This window comes from Triticum aestivum, chromosome 3B (genome assembly GCF_018294505.1).
Source record: "Triticum aestivum cultivar Chinese Spring chromosome 3B, IWGSC CS RefSeq v2.1, whole genome shotgun sequence".
Classification (NCBI taxonomy): domain Eukaryota; kingdom Viridiplantae; phylum Streptophyta; class Magnoliopsida; order Poales; family Poaceae; genus Triticum; species Triticum aestivum.
In genome coordinates, this window is record NC_057801.1 from 154,492,355 (window position 1) to 154,513,586 (window position 21,232).

General features: G+C 53.1%; 4 protein-coding genes across 5 annotated transcripts; 2 read left to right on the forward strand and 2 right to left on the reverse strand.

The window, feature by feature from the left end:
• Window positions 1-4,215: 4,215 nt before the first annotated feature.
• Window positions 4,216-7,560, forward strand: LOC123069120 (serine/arginine-rich splicing factor RS2Z32). 2 transcript variants are annotated; one of them, XM_044491878.1, is made up of 7 exons: window positions 4,216-4,393; window positions 4,855-4,971; window positions 5,617-5,656; window positions 5,756-5,851; window positions 5,942-6,168; window positions 6,241-6,330; window positions 6,895-7,560. In XM_044491878.1, the coding sequence occupies exons 2-7, from the start codon at window positions 4,856-4,858 to the stop codon at window positions 7,295-7,297; spliced, it is 972 nt and encodes a 323-aa protein (XP_044347813.1). In that variant the 5' UTR covers window positions 4,216-4,393; window position 4,855; the 3' UTR covers window positions 7,298-7,560. The 2 variants fall into 2 exon arrangements, with proteins under 2 accessions (XP_044347813.1, XP_044347814.1); XM_044491879.1 differs by lacking the exon at window positions 4,216-4,393 and having other exon boundaries at window positions 5,379-5,656.
• On the reverse strand, window positions 7,536-11,062 carry LOC123069119 (receptor-like protein kinase HERK 1). The gene is made up of 2 exons (XM_044491877.1): window positions 10,583-11,062; window positions 7,536-10,457 (listed from the first exon to the last, which is right to left on the reverse strand). The coding sequence occupies exon 2, from the start codon at window positions 10,436-10,438 to the stop codon at window positions 7,709-7,711; it is 2,730 nt and encodes a 909-aa protein (XP_044347812.1). The 5' UTR covers window positions 10,439-10,457; window positions 10,583-11,062; the 3' UTR covers window positions 7,536-7,708.
• A 1,255-nt stretch (window positions 11,063-12,317) lies between these two features.
• LOC123067412 (GDP-mannose 4,6 dehydratase 2-like) lies at window positions 12,318-13,136 on the reverse strand. Its single transcript, XM_044490216.1, has one exon. The coding sequence runs from the start codon at window positions 13,122-13,124 to the stop codon at window positions 12,318-12,320; it is 807 nt and encodes a 268-aa protein (XP_044346151.1). The 5' UTR covers window positions 13,125-13,136.
• A 2,114-nt stretch (window positions 13,137-15,250) lies between these two features.
• LOC123065090 (acetylajmalan esterase-like) lies at window positions 15,251-17,230 on the forward strand. Its single transcript, XM_044488456.1, has 5 exons — window positions 15,251-15,598; window positions 15,689-15,895; window positions 15,964-16,112; window positions 16,282-16,555; window positions 16,662-17,230. The coding sequence occupies exons 1-5, from the start codon at window positions 15,346-15,348 to the stop codon at window positions 16,898-16,900; spliced, it is 1,122 nt and encodes a 373-aa protein (XP_044344391.1). The 5' UTR covers window positions 15,251-15,345; the 3' UTR covers window positions 16,901-17,230.
• Window positions 17,231-21,232: the final 4,002 nt, after the last annotated feature.

Sequence of the window (21,232 nt, forward strand, 5' to 3'; positions counted from 1 at the left end):
CATCACATTCTTCTTGGCCATATCACATCACATAGCATACCCTGCAAAAAAAGTTAGACGTCCTCTAATTGTTGTTTGCATGTTTTACGTGGCTGCTATGGGTTTCTAGCAAGAACTTTTCTTACCTACGCAAAACCACAACGTGATATGCCAATTGCTATTTACCCTTCATAAGGACCCTTTTCATCGAATCCGTTCCGACTAAAGTGGGAGAGACTGGCACCCGCTAGCCACCTTATGCACCAAGTGCATGTCAGTCGGTGGAACCTGTCTCACGTAAGAGTACGTGTAAGGTCGGTCCGGGCCGCTTCATCCCACAATATCGTCGAAACAAGATTGGACTAGTAACGGTAAGCATATTGAACAACAACAACGCCCACAACTACTTTGTGTTCTACTCGTGCAAAGAATCTACGCAATAGACCTAGCTCATGATGCCACTGTTGGGGAAGGTAGCAGAAATTCAAAATTTTCCTACGTGTCACCAAGATCTATCTAAGGAGAAACCAGCAACGAGGGGAAGGAGAGTGCATCTACATACCCTTGTAGATCGCTAAGCGGAAGCGTTCAAGAGAACGGGGTTGAAGGAGTCGTACTCGTCGTGATCCAAATCACCGGAGATCCTAGTGCCGAACGGACGACACCTCCGCGTTCAACACACGTACATCCCGGTGACGTCTCCCATGCCTTGATCCAGCAAGGAGAGAGGGAGAGGTTGAGGAAGACTCCGTCCAGCAGCAGCACAACGGCGTGGTGGTGATGGAGGAGCGTGGCAATCCAGCAGGGCTTCGCCAAGCACCGCGGGAGAGGAGAAGGGAGAGAGGCAGGGCTGCGCTAGGGAGAGGTCAAAACTCATGTGTTGGCAGCCCCAAAACCCTCAAGTATATATAGGGGAGAGGGAGGGGGTGCGCCCCCCTCTAGGGTTTCCACCCCAAGGGGTGCGGCTGCCCCCAATCCCATCTAAGGGTGGCGGCCAAGGGGGGAGAGGGGGGAAACTTGCCCCCCAAGTTAGGTGGAAGCACCCCCTCCCCAAACCCTAGGCGCCTTGGGCCCTTGTGGGGGGGCGCACCAGCCCACCTGGGGCTGGTCCCCTCCCACACTTGGCCCATGCAGCCCTCCGGGGCCGGTGGCCCCACTTGGTGGACCCCCGGGACCCTCCCGGTGGTCCCGGTACGTTACCGATAAAACCCGAAACTTTTCCGGTGACCAAAACAGGACTTCCCATATATAAATATTTACCTCCAAACCATTCCGGAACTCCTCGTGACGTCCGGGATCTCATCCGGGACTCCGAACAACATTCGGTAACCACATACAAACTTCCTTTATAACCCTAGCGTCATCGAACCTTAAGTGTGTAGACCCTACGGGTTCGGGAACCATGCAGACATGACCGAGACGTTCTCCGGTCAATAACCAACAGCGGGATCTGGATACCCATGTTGGCTCCCACATGTTCCACGATGATCTCATCGGATGAACCACGATGTCAAGGACTCAATCAATCCCGTATACAATTCCCTTTGTCTAGCGGTATAGTACTTGCCCGAGATTCGATCGTCGGTATACCGATACCTTGTTCAATCTCGTTACCGGCAAGTCTCTTTACTCGTTCTGTAACACATCATCCCGTGATCAACCCCTTGGTCACATTGTGCACATTATGATGATGTCCTACCGAGTGGGCCTAGAGATACCTCTCCGTTTACACGGAGTGACAAATCCCAGTCTCGATTCGTGCCAACCCAACAGACACTTTCAGAGATACCTGTAGTGCACCTTTATAGCCACCCAGTTACGTTGTGACGTTTGGTACACCCAAAGCATTCCTACGGTATCCGGGAGTTGCACAATCTCATGGTCTAAGGAAAAGATACTTGACATTAGAAAAGCTTCAGCATACGAACTACACGATCTCTATGCTAGGCTTAGGATTGGGTCTTGTCCATCACATCATTCTCCTAATGATGTGATCCCGTTATCAATGACATCCAATGTCCATGGTCAGGAAACCGTAACCATCTATTGATCAACGAGCTAGTCAACTAGAGGCTTACTAGGGACATGGTGTTGTCTATGTATCCACACATGTATCTGAGTTTCCTATCAATACAATTATAGCATGGATAATAAACGATTATCATGAACGAGGAAATATAATAATAACTTATTTATTATTGCCTCTAGGGCATATTTCCAACAAGGGCCCACAAAGGCGGGGTGATGGTCGGGGTCATGAAGCGACCTTGGGGGCCTCGGGCTGGCTTGGTGGGTTGACGTCCGGTGACTTAAGGAACCCTTGGGATGGAACATCATCAGTCGGCAAGCTACTCGCCAAACGTGTTCTTGTCCTTGACCTATAACTCTGATGCACGAGCATCACGAATAAATGATCCTGGTGCAACTATTGGACATTGGATATGATAGTAGTGCATGCCACTATGGCGTCGGTGACAGACAACATGACATAGAGGTTACTGGTGATGACCTTTCGGTGGTGGTTCCTGGCCTCCTCAAAATCACAGCCCGGGTGAGTGACTTCTTGGGCACGCAGGAGCAGAGCATGCCGCAGGCGGTGAATCAACAATAGATTTGCTCATAGAACATGTCCATGTTAGGGAGCAACCGCGCTTTTGAAGACCCATATGTTGAGGTCCCCTTGCAGGATGACGGGCTTTCCGGAGACTCACCACCGCTCGCCACCAACTCCATCAACAACGGTGAGGGGCTTCGAGTGGCTATGGTGCCACAAATTCCAAATTGGAGTTGTTTGGAGGATGATGGTATGTAGCTTCATGTCCCATGTTGCTCCATGGCATAATCACAGCTTTGTGGAAAGTGGTTTGGTGCTACACGCCTGGATGCGCGAAGTTGACGACACCACCTACCTAAGCATGCATGTTGTTGTTTGCTCTTTTCGCAACACCTCCGTGGTATTGGTGAAACCACATCATAGCTATGTAGTCAATTGTCTACACAACTTTTGAGCTAAAGCTTTATATAGAAATTAAATACCATGTGTAAAAATCAAGAAATAGTACAAGATTTAAAGAGAAATTTGGTTTGACATCACAGGTTTGTAGTCCTGGCACTGTCACTACTCCATGACGATCCACCCATCCCCTCTGGTCGCCTTGTGGGAGTCATTGTATGGTGCTATAGCTGAGGAAGGGACAACAGAGCCAGAATGTGGGTTGAGACAGAATGAATGTCACATGAATTTTCAGCCGCCCCCCCAAGTCCGAAATCGCTTCCACGTCGAGCTGAACGATCAAAATTGGGCAGAGCATGCCCCGCCAGCAGAATGCATACGAAAAAACGAGCAAGTTAACGTAGACGGTGTGGCAGGACAATGTCAAATACGATAATTTGCGCTTTCTTTAGTTCATTGATTAAAGCGTGATCTCCATACAAGTTTTGTGACCATAGATGAATTCTACGTAAAGGGCAAATGTACAAAAATAGTAAAAATAAGAAAGCAATACCATGGATATTGGCAGGCTGAATATCATCGTGCTGGTTGGTAGGGTGGTAATCCACTTCTAAGCTCAGGCTCAGCGGCACCTGACGAAAAAAATCAAAACAAATACTAGACAAATTCAAAAAATTCTATTTTTTGTGTGGTAGATAATTTCATGCGTGAGGCTCGCTCCAATTTTCAAGCCATTTGAATATCTGAGCAGCTCTAGGAAAAAAAAGACAAATTTGGGGTCTGTAAAAATGTCAACTGTTCGCGCTGTTCTGACCCGATTTGTCTTTTTTGCTAAGAGCTACTCAGATGTTCAAATGATCTAAAAATTGGAGCGAACCTCACGCATCAAATTATCTAGCACACAATTTTTTTTGATTTTTTTAAATTTTCTAATATTTGATTTGATTTTTTTTCTGTCCGGGTGCAGATGAGTCTAGGCACCGAAATGCCGCACTCTTGTTTTTTTTTTGTCACAACAAAGTGACAAACACGTCTAGATTTGGGACTAATTTATTTTGAGATAAAAGATTTGGGCCTAACTAGTTTTTTAGGGGTATTTGGGCCTAACAGTTTTTATTAGTATAATTTGGGCCCAACTGGGTCTAAACATGCAGATCGGCCACTGTTAGGCGCCTTCCATCACAGGCCTCGCGTCCTTGTGTTCAAAAAAAAAAAAGGCCTCGCGTCCTTTTGTTTTCCTTTTTCTCTCGTCAAACAGGCCTTCCGTTCCGGCTGCCGATTTGACTACAGCCAGCAGCGCCCGCTCCTCCCCCTGTCAGCCGTCGATGCCTCCCCCGACGCAACACCTGCCGTCCAAACCAAATCGGGCGTGACTATAAGTTCGCCGCCGTCACATCCGAGCAGCTTCCTCTAGTCTTGTCCCCTCCCGCGGCTAGGGTTTCCTCCGCTTCGCTCTCGCAGGTGAGACCCCCGACCCCCGATCCGATCTCGCGCCCCCGTCCGTCCTTCCGCTCGATTCCTCGCCTCGTCGGCCCGCCGCGCTGGTGCCCGGCGCTTAGGTCCGAGCTCCGGCTCGATTCGTCCGCGGAAATTCCGTCGGCCCGTGATTTGCTTGCTTGTACGGATAGATCCGCATCCATGGCGTGCCGTATCCGAACTAGAATTAGATATTCTGAAGAGGTGGCGGTGGTTTTCTAGATTGGTGCGGTTTTGGTGCTGATGATTCGTAAGGGGGGAAACAGTATGGTCGCAGCTAGGCTACTGCGTAATAGATTGCGTCGCGAGATGTCCGTAGGCTGCTCTAATTGAATTTGCGCCGGATTGGCTGCTTTTTATGGGGAGGAGTTTGCTCTGCTTCGCTGTTTGCTTGCATGGTGTCAGTGGTTTGAACTTCTGACGTTTTGCTGCTTGTTTCGGTGCAGAATGCCTCGCTACGATGAGCGTGATCGTTATGGCGGCAACACAAGGCTGTACGTGGGTCGTCTTCCGTCGCGCACCCGCACAAGGGACCTTGAAGACCTCTTCGGCAGATATGGGAGGTGAGCGAGCAGAATTCCTCTCAGCCAGAGCTTTTTGCCTTCTGAGTGACAAGTCCATGGAACAAATATACTAGTTCCTTCTTGTACAGCGGATGTATTTTGACTTGTTTCATGTCATGTCACCCATGCAAATTATGTGTGATTTAGCTTTTAGTCAAATAGGCCTGTGCTTTGCTCTCTTGTCTGAAGACATGAAGAGCAGAAATTGAGACACACCTGTTCAATTTCTTGCACCCAATGGCGTTGTCATCCACATGGTTACTCTGAGGCAATGGCATTCCATATGGGATATCTAAGCCAGCACCCTGTGGTCTCTCAACATTGTTCTCTCTCCCCCATTGTTTCTTGTACCATCACATATATCCACAAGCCCTTCATGTTTTTTAACTTGGGTGATCTTGTTGAAGGTTTTGGGGGCTTACCCAACCTCGGTGTCCATGGTGGATTGGTGGGAGGGTGCCCTTGGTGGAATTGGTGGCTATTCTCGCAAAGTTTCTAGCAGACTTTGGCGATTGTTTTCAAAAATATATTGCCTGTTTTAATGGAAATCACAATCATGCCTGGTGTTTAGTTCATTCTGCGTGGTGATACATTTCTCTATTTGCGTCTTGATGGTGTTACTGTTTCCGGAAACCATTTCCACAGAGTGCGACATGTGGATATGAAGCACGAGTTTGCATTTGTTGTAAGTAACCGCTCTTCCTCGCCTTGTTTTGACTTCTTAATCCACGTTTGTACTGTTCACATTGATGCCCCTCCTTTTCTTCTATAAATCTTATTGCAGGAGTTTAGTGATCCCAGGGATGCTGATGAAGCAAGGTACAACCTTGATGGTCGTGACTTTGATGGAAGCCGCATGATTGTTGAGTTTGCTAAAGGGGTAATTAATTATAATATTTCTCACTATAATTTTTCTATGTTGATTTATGCTTTTGTTATTTGCCCTTCCTTATTATGATCTTCATTATAGGTTCCGCGTGGCCAAGGAGGAGGAGGTGACCGTGACCGTGGCCGTGGTGGTGACCGTGAATATATGGGTCGGGGACCTCCTCCTGGTTCTGGCCGTTGCTTTAACTGTGGGATTGATGGGCATTGGGCTCGTGACTGCAAAGCTGGCGACTGGAAAAATAGGTGCTATCGTTGTGGAGATAGTGGCCACATAGAAAGAGATTGCCAGAACAGCCCTAAGAACCTCAAGTATGCCCCGCGAGTTGTCTTTTTCCGTTCTAAGTAGAGCATATCTGACTTTAGTTGTGTTGATGAAAACAGGCGTGGAAAGAGTTACTCCAGATCTCCATCTCCTCGCCGCGGAAGGGTGCGTGATAGGAGCTACAGCAGGAGCCGCAGTAGGAGCTACAGGTATATTTTGTTTTCAAAATTTGGGCACCGTTTCTGCTTATTCTGTGGCATGATTCCCTTGTTCTGGTAGTCTGTTTAGTCTGAATTCTGATCATAGTACTGTCATTCTTTTTTCTTGCAAACTAAAGCCTCTTAAGTCCTATTTTGTCCAATTATTATGGTATTTCCTTTTTTGCATATTGTTTTCCTGTTATGCATGGGTTTAGTTTCATCTGCTGCTATTCTGTGGGCATAGGTTTACTTCATACTCCCTCCGTCCGAAAATACTCGTCGGAGAAATGAACAAAAATGGATGTATCTTAGAACTAAAATACATCTAGATACATTCATTCCTCCGACAAGTATTTCCGGACGGAGGGAGTACATTTTACTAACCTGCTGAATGTGGTAAATTTTAATTGAACTAAATACTTGTATTTGCAACTAATGAATATATGCCAGTGTAAAAAATTGGTTGATTTCTTGATATTGCTTTTAAACATACTCGTGTTGTGGTTCAATTCCTTTTTTTTCTATCATGTTTTGTGTATGGAACACTGACTGTATGTCTCTTGCTTTACTTAGCCGCTCTGTTTCCCCAAGGAGGGATGAAAGGCGATCAAGGAGTCCCCGTGACAGTCGCAGCCCAAGGAGGAGCCCCCGTGACAGTCGCAGCCCAAGGAGGAGCCCCCGAGACAGTCGCAGCCCTATGAAGAGCCCCCGTGGCAGTCGCAGCCCTATGAGGAGCCCCCGTGACAGCCGCAGCCCTAGGAGGAGCGCTTCACCTGTCAAGGGGAGGGCCCGGAGCCCCACCCCTCCTGGCAGCAGGAGCCCTGCACCAAGGGAAAACAGCAGGAGCCCAATGAAGGCTGACAGCCCTAATAACATGAGCCCAGCTGCAAATGGTCGTAGCCCGAGCCCCAGGGATGGTGAAGACAATGGCAACCACCGCGCACCCAGTGGAAGTGCCTCACCTGGTGGAGGTTGAGTTATGGATCAAAATCCTTCCAGTGTTCACCCAGTGGAAGAGCATCACCTGGTGAGGGTCGAGAGATGGATCATATTCTTCCTACAGTTATGAAACTCTCCAAACATGTTGAACAAAAGACTTGCCTGTACGAGTTTGATTTTATCGTGTACTCTATTTCGGTATTGACACTCCAGTCAGACCATAATATCTGTTGTACTATGTGCACATGGAATCATTTTGCAGTTTCTACATTCCATCAAATAATCTTTTGTGCTTAGTAATTTCTCATCTTCACCGTGCTATACATTGGTTGTAAATGCTGGTAGTATTTGTCCTTGAAAGCTGGAGGGAAAACAATATTTTCCAGCATCCACTTTCCTCACGGACGTACAAAAAACACAACCATCTTCTCATACAAAGCTATGTGGTTCATCTGCTGCGGACATTGACCATCTGCCAAAAGGTCCCTCTCATGGATGCGTCTGTGAAATCGTCATCGTCGGCTACACCGTCTCCTTCCATGCTGCCGGTTTTAGGCGGCGTGAGCTCTGTAACCATGTTGAGGCTGCTCACGTCGGAGAAGTCCAGGCCGTCGCAATCGACCGCGCTTCTCTGACGGCGAGGCGGCGTGAGCTCTGTCACCATGTTGAGGCTGCTCACGTCGGAGAAGTCCAGGCCGTCGCCCTCCTGCAGCCGCATCACGAACTGCAGGTTCCACACCACGTCTTCCATGGCCGGCCGGTCGGCGCCGCGCTCCGCCAGGCACCTGGCCACCGTCTCGCCGTATTTCCTCAGCGCCGCCGGCCTCGCCACGGCGGCGATGCGCCGGTCCACGATCTTCTCCAGCTCGCCTCTGCCCTGCCAGTGCAGCCCCCACTCCACCAGGTTCGACATGGGCTTCGGCAGCCTCGGGTCGACGACGGGGCGCGCGCAGACGGCCTCCAGCAGCACGACGCCCAGCGAGTACACGTCGGACTTGGCCGTCAGCTGCCTCGTCCGGCAGTACTCCGGGTCGACGTACCCGAAGCTGCCCTTGACGGCCGTGCTCACGTGCGTCTCGTCGAGCACCGGCCCGGCCTTGGACAGCCCGAAGTCGGCCACCTTGCCCGTGAGGTCGCCGTCCAGCAGGATGTTGGACGACTTGACGTCGCGGTGGATCACCGGCTTGTCCACGGCCGTGTGCAGGTACAGGAGGCCCCTCGCCGCGCCGGCGCACGCCTCCAGCCGCTGCGCCCAGCTCAGCGGCGCCGCGCCGCCGCGGCCGTACAGCCGGCTCCTCAGCGAGCCGTGCTCCATGTACTCGTACAGCAGGATCATCTCCTCCCGCTCGTCGCAGTAGCCGACGAGCGACACCAGGTGGCGGTGGCGCAGCCCGGACAGAAGCTCGATCTCCGTGCGGAACTCCCGCGCGCCCTGCCGCGACTCCGGGCTCGCGCGCTTCACGGCGACCTTGGTGCCGTCCTGGAGCACGGCGCCGTACACCTTGCCGAACCCTCCCTCTCCGATGATCAGGCTGTCGTCGAAGTTGCGCGTCGCGTCTTGCAACATGGCGAGCGGGAAACGGTAGCTTGGCACCACCGCGGCGGCGGCAGCAGCAGCAGCCCTCGGGCTCGCTCCCGGAGTGTTACCGGCGGTAGTGAAGCTTGACGATCCTGATGCAATGGCGCCGCGAACGCTGAGGCGGCCGAGGAGTGGCATCCATGGCGTGGACGACTGGCTCCGCGTCGGCGTCGGCTGCTCCTTAACACCCTCCTCCCCCTCCCCCTTCTTCTTCCTAAGGACAATGGCGAGAGCAATGGCGATGGACACGAAAGCGAGCGCTCCACACACGGAGCCAAGAATGACGGCGAGACGCGACTTGGCTGCCCCCGCCGCCGGCTCTACGACGACGACAGAGCCGGCGCTCAGGTGCATCTTCATGATCTCAATCCCATTGAGGATGGCGGCGGGCATCACGATCTTATTTGCCAACGGGCCAACATGGACGGCGAGTTTCCCGGACGCTTCGCTAGCAGGCAACACGAAGTCCTTGTAGTACGGGAACGCCAGCGCACCATCGCCGACGGCGGCGAGGTCAAGGTCCGTCAGCACGGTGGCGTGACTGGCGTCATCGACGTAGGCGTTGATGTGGAGCTGGTGGGGAGCCTCGCTGACGATGTCGCAGAAGTGGAACCTGATGAAATAGCTGGAGCCCGCGTCGACGTCGAACTGCCACGCCATCTGTTTCTGCCCGTCGAATGAGCTGCGGTTGATCACGAGCTCCCTCGCCGTGGCGTAGACGATGTCCGGCGCGTCGGTCGCCGTCGCTTGCCCGGGCAGGCGGTTCAGCGTCCTGTTGTAACGAACCTCCCGAGTCACCGCGTCGACCCTAGGATCGGAGAGGGGCTGGTCGGTAGTCCATTCTCGCCAGAGCGCGTCGTCGTCGGGCGCGACGGCCGGGCCGCCCACGTTGAGGTGGTAGGCCGTCTGCAGCGGCAGCGCGGCGGGGATCGGCTCTGGCCGGCCCGTCGACGAGTCCGCCGCGTCGGCGACGAGGTCGTCGGGCACGGAGACGAGCTCGACGGCGTTCACGAACGCGATGCCCCCGTCGACGAGCGGCACGAACGAGACCACGAGCGTGTCGCGCGCGACGTCCAGGAGGAACTCCACGCGCGCCGGCTGGGGCGACGTCGACGTCGACGCGTTGCCGGGCTCGGGCGCCGGGACGCCGTCCTCGAGCAGCACGGCGTCCTGCGTGGACACCTTGAACGCCCTGGCCGCCACGGCGAGGTCGTAGCTCCGGTACACGAAGGGGAAGAAATGGAGGCGGAGGAAGTGCCGGCCGCGGCGCCTGATGGCGAAGGAGTAGGAAGAGGGCGCGGAGAACACCCTGGCGTTCTGGTACAGCGCGGCGTCGCGGAAGCCGGACACCAGGTCCGGCGGGGCCTTCACCGCGGCGCTGCGAGGGGACGTCAGGGTGACCGCGCCGGAGCCGGAGCCGGAGCCGCCGTCGTCGGCGAGGAAGAGCCTCCGGCCCACCGGCGTGTCCAGCGAGGAGCCGCAGCTGACGAGGTAGTTGTCCTCCGGCGCGTACGCCGCAGCGCCGCAGACGAGCCACACCGAGACGCTCCAGAGCACGCCGCGAGCTCGTGCCGGCCGGAGCCTCGCCGTCGCGGCCATGGCGAACTCAGAGCAACACCTACACACGATCAAAAGATTATGCGCAGAACAGGCAGAGACGAAAACATGTCCGTCGAAGTACATCGAACCACAGAAAAGCTACAATGAGCCAAAGAAGAGCGACAGAGGGACGAGCGACGCTACCTCCAGGCTCCGGCTACCGGCCAGCTGATTCAGCAGCAGTCCAGATCCTCCATGGATGATGTGCGCTGCCGTGGTGTCGTGCTTATCTGCGGGGCCTTGGGGTGGTGTGAGCTGCGAGGCCAGGAATTGCAGGAAGAAGAGGACACAGAGGTCTTGTCACTGGTGACCGGTCAGAGAGGCGGATCGCCATCAGCGGCGGCCCGCCGAATTGAAGGCTTGTTCGTCTCGTAGCGCCCTCCTCCCCACGCCATTGGGCACGCAAGTCGCAACCGTTACCGAACTTGAGAGCAGGGGACTGGACTGGAATGTTGCTGAAATGGGTTGCTGCACTTGGAAGCTCGTTGGAACGTACTACCACTGAAGATTCAGGAAGAACACGACGGTGGCGTGGCGACAGGGACGGATCGCCGTCGGAGACGGCCGAACTGCATGCTGGGAATTCCGTGGCACGCGTATGGAAAAAATGCACCTGAAAGCAAACGCTGGGAGGCGTGACGAGAGTGCGGGACACGATTGTTTGGTCCCGGAAAATTATCGCCAGCGTTTGGTGTTACATACTCCTATCTTTCAATCGTCAATGCTACTAGGAGTGTGGTTTCTCTACCCTGCAAGAGACATCTTGACCGTGGATCTGTCGACCACCGTTGCTTTAAGACTTGTGCTACTTTTCTTACTCTTATATAAATAAATATTGTCTTATTTCAAAGTGTTACTACATAAGTTTTATCGTGTTTTTTCTTGTTCCAAAGTGTCTCGTAAAGTTTCATCGTGTACAGACAAATAAGAGTGCACTTCTTCCTGATTGGATTTACTAGTACACAACGATACACAATGAAACATTCCGGTACATGTTGAAACAAGAAAAGAAAAACCAGTGTCACTATGAAACAAGACAAAATCTGTCAATTCTGAAAATAGCATGAATCTCAAGCTACCCTGAATGGTAGATCCATGTATGGAATATCGCCTGCATGGTATAAATGTTTTTCTCTCAAAGCTAGTAGCTCTTCGAGGCTTTGACTTTACATCCCTAGCCCTCATGCCTTTGTTGTACCACCCGGAGGAGATGAGATTTCCCAAAAGGGTATTCTGTTTTTGACAATTTTATCTTTCTGGCGAAGCTAGTCCAATGCAGCCACATGCGTGGGTTGCCTTTAGTTGTACTCAAGTTTGACTTCCTGAAAGCCTTCAAGTTCCGTCTCCTGGCTTAACCTTGATCGTGTGCTTGAAGCCTCCACCTCGGTGGATGCACTATGTCTTAGGTCTCAATGCCTCCTACCACTATGTCGGCATTCTCAAAAGCGTCCCACGACAAGTGGACTTCCGCAAAGCATGGGCTCCGACATGGGACCCTCGTTGCTTATTTATATTGGACGCAACTGTCCTGCAAGGACTCATGCTTGCTATTGGAGTGAAGGAAAAACGAGTATTTAACCAAAAACTACCACAATTCACGGAACCGTGACGAAAAACTACCACTTTACGATTTTGTCCCGAAAATTACCACTTTTTCCTAATCCGTGGCAAAAAACTACGTCGCGAAATCGCTCGCTTAGCCCGTGCTAAGCACAAATCTGACCGCTTGGGCCCACCTGTCAGCATCAATCTTCTTCCTCCTCTCTCTCTCTCATTTCCACGAACACCTTAAGTGCACTCCGCCGCTCTGCCCCCGCCGGCCGACGAGTCCCACCACCTGCGCTGCCCTCCGTCCTAGGATAATGAGGATCCAGCGTGCTTAGATAACAGGGTCCAGCGGGGGGAAGCCCCAATCCCTGGCGGCGGAGAGGTTGCCGAGGAAGACCTTGGTCTGGAGCCCGACCTTGATGCGGCCGATGGCGCGGGTGATCTTGCGGGTGACGAAGTTCTCGCCGCGCCGGGGGGACTCGTGGTTGAAGAGCACGCCGTTGCAGGCGAAGAGGCCGTACGCCTCGCGGTAGTTGACGGTGTACCAGTGCGCGGCGACCTTGGCGGCCGCGTAGGGTGACCGCGGGTGGAAGGGCGTGGCCTCGCTCTGCGGCGGCGGCGTGGACCCGAACATCTCCGAGGACCCGGCCTGGTAGTAGCGCATGGGCTTGGTCTTGGCGGAGAGGCGGACGGCCTCGAGCAGGCGGAGCGCGCCCGTGGCCGTGACGTCGGCGGTGTAGTCGGGGATCTCGAAGGAGACGGCGACGTGGGACTGCGCGGCCAGGTTGTAGACCTCGTCGGGGAGCACGTGGTCGAGCGCGCGGCGGAGCGAGGAGGAGTCGGAGAGGTCGGCGTAGTGGAGGCGCATCGGCGGGCGCAGCGCGGCGGAGGGGGTCGCGTGCGGGTCGTGGTAGATGTGGTCGAGGCGCTGCGTGTTGAAGTTGGAGGAGCGGCGGATGAGGCCGTGCACCTCGTATCCCTTGGACAGGAGCAGCTCCGTCAGGTAGCTCCCGTCCTGCCCCGTGATGCCCGTCACCAGCGCCACCCTCCGCGGCGGCGCCAGGGAGCGGGGCACCGCCTCGGCATCGGCGACGGCGACGGCGCCGCCGTTGGAGTGCGGCGCGGAGGAGTCGGCCATTGTTTTCTTCCTTGCGAGATCTGGGAGTGTGACCAGCGACTCGGCCTGGTGATGAGGTGGTGGGAATCGCCGGCCGGCGGGGGCAGAGCGGCGGAGTGCACTTAAGGTGTTCGTGGAAATGAGAGAGAGAGAGGAGGAAGAAGACTGATGCTGACAGGTGGGCCCAAGCGGTCAGATTTGTGCTTAGCACGGGCTAAGCGAGCGATTTCGCGACTTGGTAGTTTTTTGCCACGGATTAGGAAAAAAGTGGTAGTTTTCGGGACAAAATCGTAAAGTGGTAGTTTTTTGTCACGGTTCCGTGAATTGTGGTAGTTTTTGGTTAAATACTCAGGAAAAACTGCAACATCCCATCATCCACATACAGTAGCAGCGTCAGGATTAGCATATGCTCAAGGCAAGCTTTGTAGCTACACTAGCTACAATGCGAAAAAAATAGCTACAATGACTATAATCAACAGAGAGCTCTCCCGCCATGCCTCAAGGGATGGACCGGGTTTCTCAAGGCCTAGCCACCAATGTACACACCCTACTCCTATCCCGTTCTAGTACGAAACGGAGCCACCAACCTTCTCCGCCCGACATCGCCCAAGTCACCAAGCTCAAGGAGTTGCTTGGCTCCTTTGTCACGAGCACTCGCCTTGCGTCCAACTTCGACAAGTGCATCTTTGTTTCTATCAATGTGCCTGCACAACAAGCATAGGTTGTCAATGCCATCTTTGGTTGCTCTGTTGCGACCTTCTCTCAATAGTATCTAGGTTTAGTGTTCTTCACGTTCAAGTTGTGCCTCTACGACTTTTACCCCTCATAGCGAAGATCAACAAGAGTACCTCGCCGGTTGGCATGCCTAATGCTTAATATTGGAGGCAAAGGAGTGCTACTCAACGCCATCCTCTCAACGCTTCCCACCTAGTCATGGCTATGCCGCATCTCTTTGAAGGCATGCACACAACACTCGTGTGCCGCTGCTGTACGGTCTTCGAGGCCACAATAACACCATCATCAAACACAATGCAAGATTGTCTAGTCTGAGATCTCCCTTCCCTGCAATTGGGGAGGCCTAGGTGTCCGGGACCTCCGGCCTCAATACCCATGCCTCAAATTTGTATGGCAAAAACATCTCAACTTTTCTAAAATGATCATTATATTATTATTGATTTTACAGTTTTATTCAATGAAAATCTGGTTACTTCCACTTTTTTGGCCAAAGTTGGCAAGAAAGGGCATGGAATTGTAATTTCAGGGTATTTTCAAATATGTTGAGCAAAAATATCTGAAACTTTCCCAGAATTATCAGTATATTAACCTTAATTTTACAAAATTATTTCAATTTTTTGGATACATTCATTTGTAGGACAAAATTTGGCCAATAAAAGGTTGACGTGGGCGCTTACTGGAGTAGCTGACTGGACGGTCAACGGGTCAAACCTCGCCTACTCAGAAACCAGGATCAGGGGAGGGAAGGGTTGAATCTTAGGCGGTTTTGATAGTCCAGGGATGTAATGTCGAAAATGCCCAGTGTAGGACGAGCTACATGTAGCCCATTTTGAAAATACCATTTTCCGGAGAGTAACGGAATATGATTTTTTTTTCTACAGGCATAAATACATATATAACACATTCAGAAAAAAATCATAACGATTAACTTTCATACGTGACGTAAACAAAAAGATAAATATGTACATGAAAATGGGCCAATTATTTTTTGGTGTTCGTACGTTTTTTTTTGTAGCTTGCAAGCCATAATATTTTTGAACGAAAAATTACAGATCAATCGCGAACATGTATAAGTTTACATAGATTTTTTTATTTCTTTGAAACTTGGAAAAGCCATTTTTGAAAATTTTGAAATAAAGGGCTTCATGTAGCCCGGGCTACACAACTTCACATTCGTTGCAACGTGGACTTCTCTCATTTTAGTTTGCCTCTAGGGATATAGGTCTTGCAGTGTGCCATGGTCAGTATGTCACCCTGTCCGCCTGAGAAAACAACAACTATACTCTCAATGGTTTGTTTGTTAGGTTGACCCACTGCTCACCAACAAGCTCTTGGCCTCATGAGTCAACCAGAGTAGACAAGCAGTCCACCTGATTCAGCCGAAGCTTAGCTCCAAAACCTACAGCTGAGTACATAAGAAATCATCCCACCCATCACACAGAACAATCTCCATCTCCCAATCCTGACAACACATCCAGATCTTCTAGAGAAGTTCTGGCAACCAAGCATGGCTGCTGCATCTTCTCGTGCCAAGCTCCTCCTGACCTTGGTCTTGCTGCAGGCTCTGTGGGACTCGGCCGCGCCGGCCTGCTCCATCGACGCCATCTACAGCTTCGGGGACTCCATCGCCGACACCGGCAACCTCCTCCGCGAGGGCCCCGTGGGCTTCTTCTCCTCCATCGGCAGCTACCCCTACGGCCAGACCTACCGGAAGCCCACCGGCCGCTGCTCCGACGGCCTCCTCATCATCGACTACTTCGGTGAGCCAAGCTTCTCCTCTTCCTTTGGGGGACAGAGGTAGCCTCATTCATGCTCTGCTTGACGAGACGAGTTTTCTCCGGGGCGTGCAGCCATGGCGCTCGACCTGCCGCTGGTCAACCCGTACCTGGACAAGAGCGCCGACTTCAGCGGCGGCGTCAACTTCGCGGTGGCCGGCGCGACGGCGCTGGACCGCACGTACCTCCTGCAGAACGCCATCGTGATGCCGCCGGGGAACACGCCGCTCAGCTCCCAGCTCGACTGGTTCAAATCGCACCTCAACGACACGTGCCAGCAAGGTGAGCAGGCCACCATCATATCGCACCAGAAACAGGGGTTGCTCTGCTTACTCCTGCTGTGTTTATAGATTGCGCGAAGAAGCTGGCCGGAGCCTTGTTCTTGGTCGGGGAGATCGGCGGGAACGACTACAACTACGCCTTCTTTCAGAAGAGGTCCATCGAGGCCGTCAAGGCGTACGTGCCACTGGTCGTGAAGAGCATCATGGACGTCGCAAAGGCAAGTGGCATCCCTTAGATATTACTCCCTCCGTAAACTAATATAAAAGCGTTTAGATCACTATTTTAGTATTCTAAACACTCTTATATTAGTTTACAGAGGAAGTAAAAGGCAATCAATCGATCTAACCCGCACGGGCATTTGCATTTCCTTGGTTGCTCATAATCAGGAGGTGATCGAGCTGGGAGCGACCCAGATCATCATCCCGGGGAACTTCCCGATAGGGTGCTCGCCGAGCTACCTCTCCCTCTTCTCCGCCGCCGGCTCCACGGACCACGACGAACGGGGCTGCCTCAAGAGCTACAACGCCTTCGCCGCGTACCACAACGAGCAGCTCCAGGCGGCCATCGTCGACCTCCGCAAGGTCAACGCCGACGTCTCCGTTGTCTACGCCGACTACTACGGCGCCTTCCTGCACCTCCTCGACCACGCCTCCGTCCTAGGTAACCAATCAAAGTTCTCCCAAGACGTCAGGAACCTCAACGAGAGCTGAGAGCTGACCCGCGTGGCGTGGCGTGTGCATGCCGCCTTGTGTTTCTTTCATGGCAGGGTTCGACGAGGGGTCGCTGCTGAAGGCCTGCTGCGGCGCCGGCGGGGAGCACAACTTCGACATGGACATGATGTGCGGCGGGCTCGGGGCGAGCACGTGCGCCGACCCGGCACGCCACGTGAGCTGGGACGGCATCCACCTCACACAGCAGGCCTACAGGGCCATGGCGCTGTCGATCCTCATGGAAGGGTTTGCCCAGCCTGCCGAAAGCGTGCAGGATATATGGAGCTGCTGGTGATAGCTCATGGAGCTCGCGCGCGTTGTTCTAGGTTCTAGCACAACTAGTCTAGCGTCGTCATCGATGGGTTGCCTTCGCTCGGTTTGCTTGCGGCTTGCAAATGTCAGCTCCATTTTCGGTTACGATCACACAATCTCACAGCATCCCTCTTCTTGGTTTCCTTGAAAATATAGGGCCATGCCTTAATTTATCGTTCACATGCCAGGCGGTGCACCTGCGGTGCGCGTTGTAGGATGCTTAAACCTGTTGTACTCTCAGCTTGCCACACGGGGGGCTTCTTGAGTCACTGGTTTAGATGATGTTTGTTGATGCGATCAGGATATATCTTTATATTTGTAGGTGTAGTAGTTGTGTTTGCCTCACTGACTCTGTTAAAGATTGTAGAAGACTAGCATAGGTCGTGCAACACAATTGCATTGATCGATGCACAGGGCACGTATATATGATGTACAGGATAGAGCCACAACCTCAAACTATACAGGAGAATTAGGAGGTGGGCCCAAAACACAATATACATGCACACAATATATTCAACACCCCCTCCCCCGGTAGTCGAAGCGTCGCCAGAGCCGCAGAGACTGGAACGGAACTCCTCGAATGTGGAAGTAGGCAGTCCCTTAGTCATTACATCGGCGAACTGTTGTGCAGTCGGAACATGGAAAACCCGAATGCGTCCAAGGGCCACCTGTTCGTGCACAAAGTGAATGTCCAGCTCAATGTGCTTGGTCCGGCGATGATGGACAGGGTTGGCGGAAAGGTACACCACAGAGACGTTGTCACAGTACACAACCGTAGCCTGGAGAGATCATGATGCAACTCCTGAAGTAGCTGTTGTAGCCAGGTGCACTCGGCGACGGCGTTAGCCACTGATCGGTACTCGGCCTCCGAGCTGGAGCACGAAACTGTGGGTTGTCGCTTGTACGACCACGAGACGAGGGAAGGACCAAGGTAGACGCAGTAGCCAGAGGTGGAGCGGCGTGTGTCAGGGAAGCCAACCCAATCAGCATCGGAATAAGCCACCATCTCCAGAGAAGTGGACGCCGTGAGAGTGAGTCCAAGAGACATCGTGCCACGGATGTATCGAGAATTCGTTTCACGAGTGTCCAATGAGAGTCACGAGGGGCGTGCATGTGGAGACATACCTGCTGAACAACATACTGTAGATCTGGTCGGGTGAGTGTCAGATACTGAAGAGCACCGACGATGGACCGGTAGAACGGAGCATCCAACACAGGCAAGCCCTCGAGAGCAAAAACCTTGGCCTTCGTGTCAACAGGAGTAGCGACAGGGTGACAATTGAGCTCGCCGACACTCTCAAGTAGCTCATGCGCATACTTCTGCTGATAAAGAATGAAGCCGTCGTGTCAACGAACGACCTCAATGCCAAGGAAATAATGAAGAGCGCCCAAGTCCTTGATAGCAAACTCGTCACGCAGCCGGAGAGTGATTTGCTGAAGAAGGGCTGCGGAAGAGGCTGTCAGGATGATGTCGTCGATGTAGAGTAGCAAGTAGGCAGTCGTGTTGCCGTGGTGATAGACAAACAACGAGGCATCCGAGCTGGTGACACTGAAGCCCAGTGTCTGAAGGAACCCGTCGATACGCTGGTAGCAGGCGCGAGGTGCTTGCTTGATACCATATAGAGACCGGAACAACAAGCACACATGGCCAGGATGAGAGGCGTCTATGAAACCGGTGTGCTGCTCACAGTAAACCTGCTTCTCAAGGTGGCCATGAAGTAAGGAGTTGGAGACATCCATCTGATGAACCAGCCAGCCACGGGAGACCGCCAGCTGGAGGACGGTGCAGATCATGCCCGGTTTGACAAGGATGCAAACATCCCAGTGAAGTCAACACCAGCACGCTGCCGAAACCCACGGACCACCCAACGAGCCTTGTAGCGCTCAGGTGTACCATCCAAGTGGGTCTTATGACGAAAGACCCACTTGCCGCTAATGACGTTGGCGCGAGAAGGCCGGGGAACTAGTGTCCAGGTACAGTTCCGCTGAAGAGCGTCGAGCTCTTCCTGCATCACAACAAGCCAGTGAGGATCACGTAGGGCTGCTTTGGCGGACGCATGAATCAGGGATGGCTCGGTGGTGGAGGCAGCGAGGAGATACTCGTCGCTGGAGTACCGCAAACTCGGGCGATAAACGTCGGCTCAAGCCCGAGTGAGGAGGCGAGACGGAAACTCCGGGACGAGGCCCGAGGGATCAGCCGAGGGCGCCGGCACTGGCGAGGCGGCCGGTGAGGGTGCCGGCGGGGTAGCCGGCAAGGGCACCGGCGAAAGGGCGCCGCCCAAGGCAGCAGGGGAGGGCGCCGCCGGCGAGGCTGGCGATGATGGCGAAGGCGACGTGGGGGAGCGAGGCACAGCTCGTCCCACGGCGCGAGGACCGCCAAAGCCGGGAGGCGGTCCGAGAGTTGAGCGGGGCCATCCACCTGACGGGGTAGCCAAAGGGTCGCCGATGGCTGACGGCGACGGGGCAATGAGAGGTACCTGCTGCTGAAAAGGAAACACCTTCTCATCAAAGTAAACGTGTCGGGAGGTGAATACTCGATGTGAGACAGGGTCGTAGCAGTGGTAGCCTTTAGTGTTAGGTGGATAGCCGAGGAAGATGCATGCGACGAAGCGGGGTGCAAGCTTATGTGGCGCAGTGGCGGTGATGCTAGGATAGCAGAGACAGCCGAAAATGCAAAGCTCATCATAAGAGGGTGGCACCGAAGAGAAGATGATGAGGTGCAAAGTTCTCGCGAGTACGGCAGGGGCGGATGTTAATGAGGAGTGATGCGGTGGCGAGAGCGTTAGGCCAAAAACGTGGAGGCACATAGGCATGAAAGAGAAGCGTTTGAACGCAGTCATTAAGAGTGCGGAGGACGCGCTCAACGCGACCGTTTTGTTGCGAAGTGTACGAGCATGTGAGACGAAAAGTCATGCCATGTGTGGTGAGGAGAGTGCGAGCAGTTAAGTTGTCGAACTCCTTCTCGTTATCTGTCTGAAACGCAAGGATGGGACGACCAAGCTGTGTGAGAACATAGGAGTAGAATGCAGCAAGAGTGGAGATAAAATCGGACTTACGCCGCAACGGGAAGGTCCACACATAGTGCAAAAAATCATCACGAATAGCAAGGTAATAAAGGTAGCCCGTATTACTTGCAACTGGAGAGGTCCAAACATCACTATGAATTAACTCAAACGGGTACGATGTAACATGAGAAGACGCCCTAAAAGGAAGACGAGCATGTTTGCTGAGGCGACATGCATGACAAGGTGATCATCGATCTTATTACATGTGAAAGAAAAACCCCGAAGTATATGACAAAGGGTGGCGGGGTGGGATGACCCAAGCGAGCATGCTAGAGATCCACACTGGCGGCGAGTGCAACAGGGGTGACGGAGGTGGTGGAGGCGGTGGAGTGGACCGGGTAGAGCTCGTCGGGGCTGTCACATCGGTAAAGAGACTTGCCGGTAACGAGATTGAACTAGGTATGAAGATACCGACGATTGAATCTCGGGCAAGTAACATACCAATGACAAAGGGAATAACTATATTGACATTGTGGTTTGACCGATAAAGATCTTCGTAGAATATGTAGGAACCAATATGAGCATCCAGGTTCTGCTATTGCTTATTGACCAGAGAGGTGTCTCGGTCATGTCTACATAGTTCTCGAACCCGTAGGGTCCCCACGCTTAACGTTCGATGACGATTGGTATTATATGAGTTATGTGTTTTGGTGACCGAAGGTTGTTTGGAGTCGCGAATGAGATCACAGACATGACGAGGAGTCTCGAAATGGTCGAGAGGTAAAGATTGATATATTGGAAGGTTATATACGGACACCGGAATTGTTCCGAATAGTTCCTGGGATTTTTCGGAGTACCGGGAGGTTACCGGACCCCCCCCCCCCCGGGAAAGTTAATGTGCACATGGGCCTTGGTCGAGAGGAGAGGGCAAGCCACAAGAGGTGGTGCGCGCCCCCCTTGCCAATCTGAATTGGACAAGGGGCCGGTGGGGGGCGCGGCCCCCCTTTCCTTCTCACTCTCCACCTCTTTCCCCTTTCCCCCTCTGTAAGAAGGAAAAAAGGGGGGGGCGAATCCTACTAGGAGTGGAGTCCTAGTAGGACTCCCCCCTTCATGGTGCGCCCTTGGTGTCCGGCCTCCTCCCCCCTCCTTTATATACGGGGGCGGGGGGCACCCCAAAGGCACAACTGTTATTCTCTTAGCCGTGTGCGGTGCCCCCTCCATCGTTTACTCCTCCGATAGTATCATCATAGTGCTTAGGCGAACCCCTACGCGGATCACATCACCAACACTGTCATCACGCTGTCGTGCTG

Excerpts from the sequence above, each read along its gene's own strand:
- LOC123069120 (XM_044491878.1), top strand. The coding sequence starts at position 4,856 with ATGCCTCGCTACGATGAGCGTGATCGTTATGGCGGCAACACAAGGCTG. Across the intron at positions 4,972-5,616 it reads CTCTTCGGCAGATATGGGAG|AGTGCGACATGTGGATATGA; the intron begins GTGAGCGAGCAG and ends CCATTTCCACAG. Across the intron at positions 5,657-5,755 it reads AGCACGAGTTTGCATTTGTT|GAGTTTAGTGATCCCAGGGA; the intron begins GTAAGTAACCGC and ends ATCTTATTGCAG.
- LOC123069119 (XM_044491877.1), bottom strand. The coding sequence starts at position 10,438 with ATGGCCGCGACGGCGAGGCTCCGGCCGGCACGAGCTCGCGGCGTGCTC.
- LOC123067412 (XM_044490216.1), bottom strand. The coding sequence starts at position 13,124 with ATGGCCGACTCCTCCGCGCCGCACTCCAACGGCGGCGCCGTCGCCGTC.
- LOC123065090 (XM_044488456.1), top strand. The coding sequence starts at position 15,346 with ATGGCTGCTGCATCTTCTCGTGCCAAGCTCCTCCTGACCTTGGTCTTG. Across the intron at positions 15,599-15,688 it reads CCTCATCATCGACTACTTCG|CCATGGCGCTCGACCTGCCG; the intron begins GTGAGCCAAGCT and ends CGGGGCGTGCAG. Across the intron at positions 16,113-16,281 it reads GCATCATGGACGTCGCAAAG|GAGGTGATCGAGCTGGGAGC; the intron begins GCAAGTGGCATC and ends GCTCATAATCAG.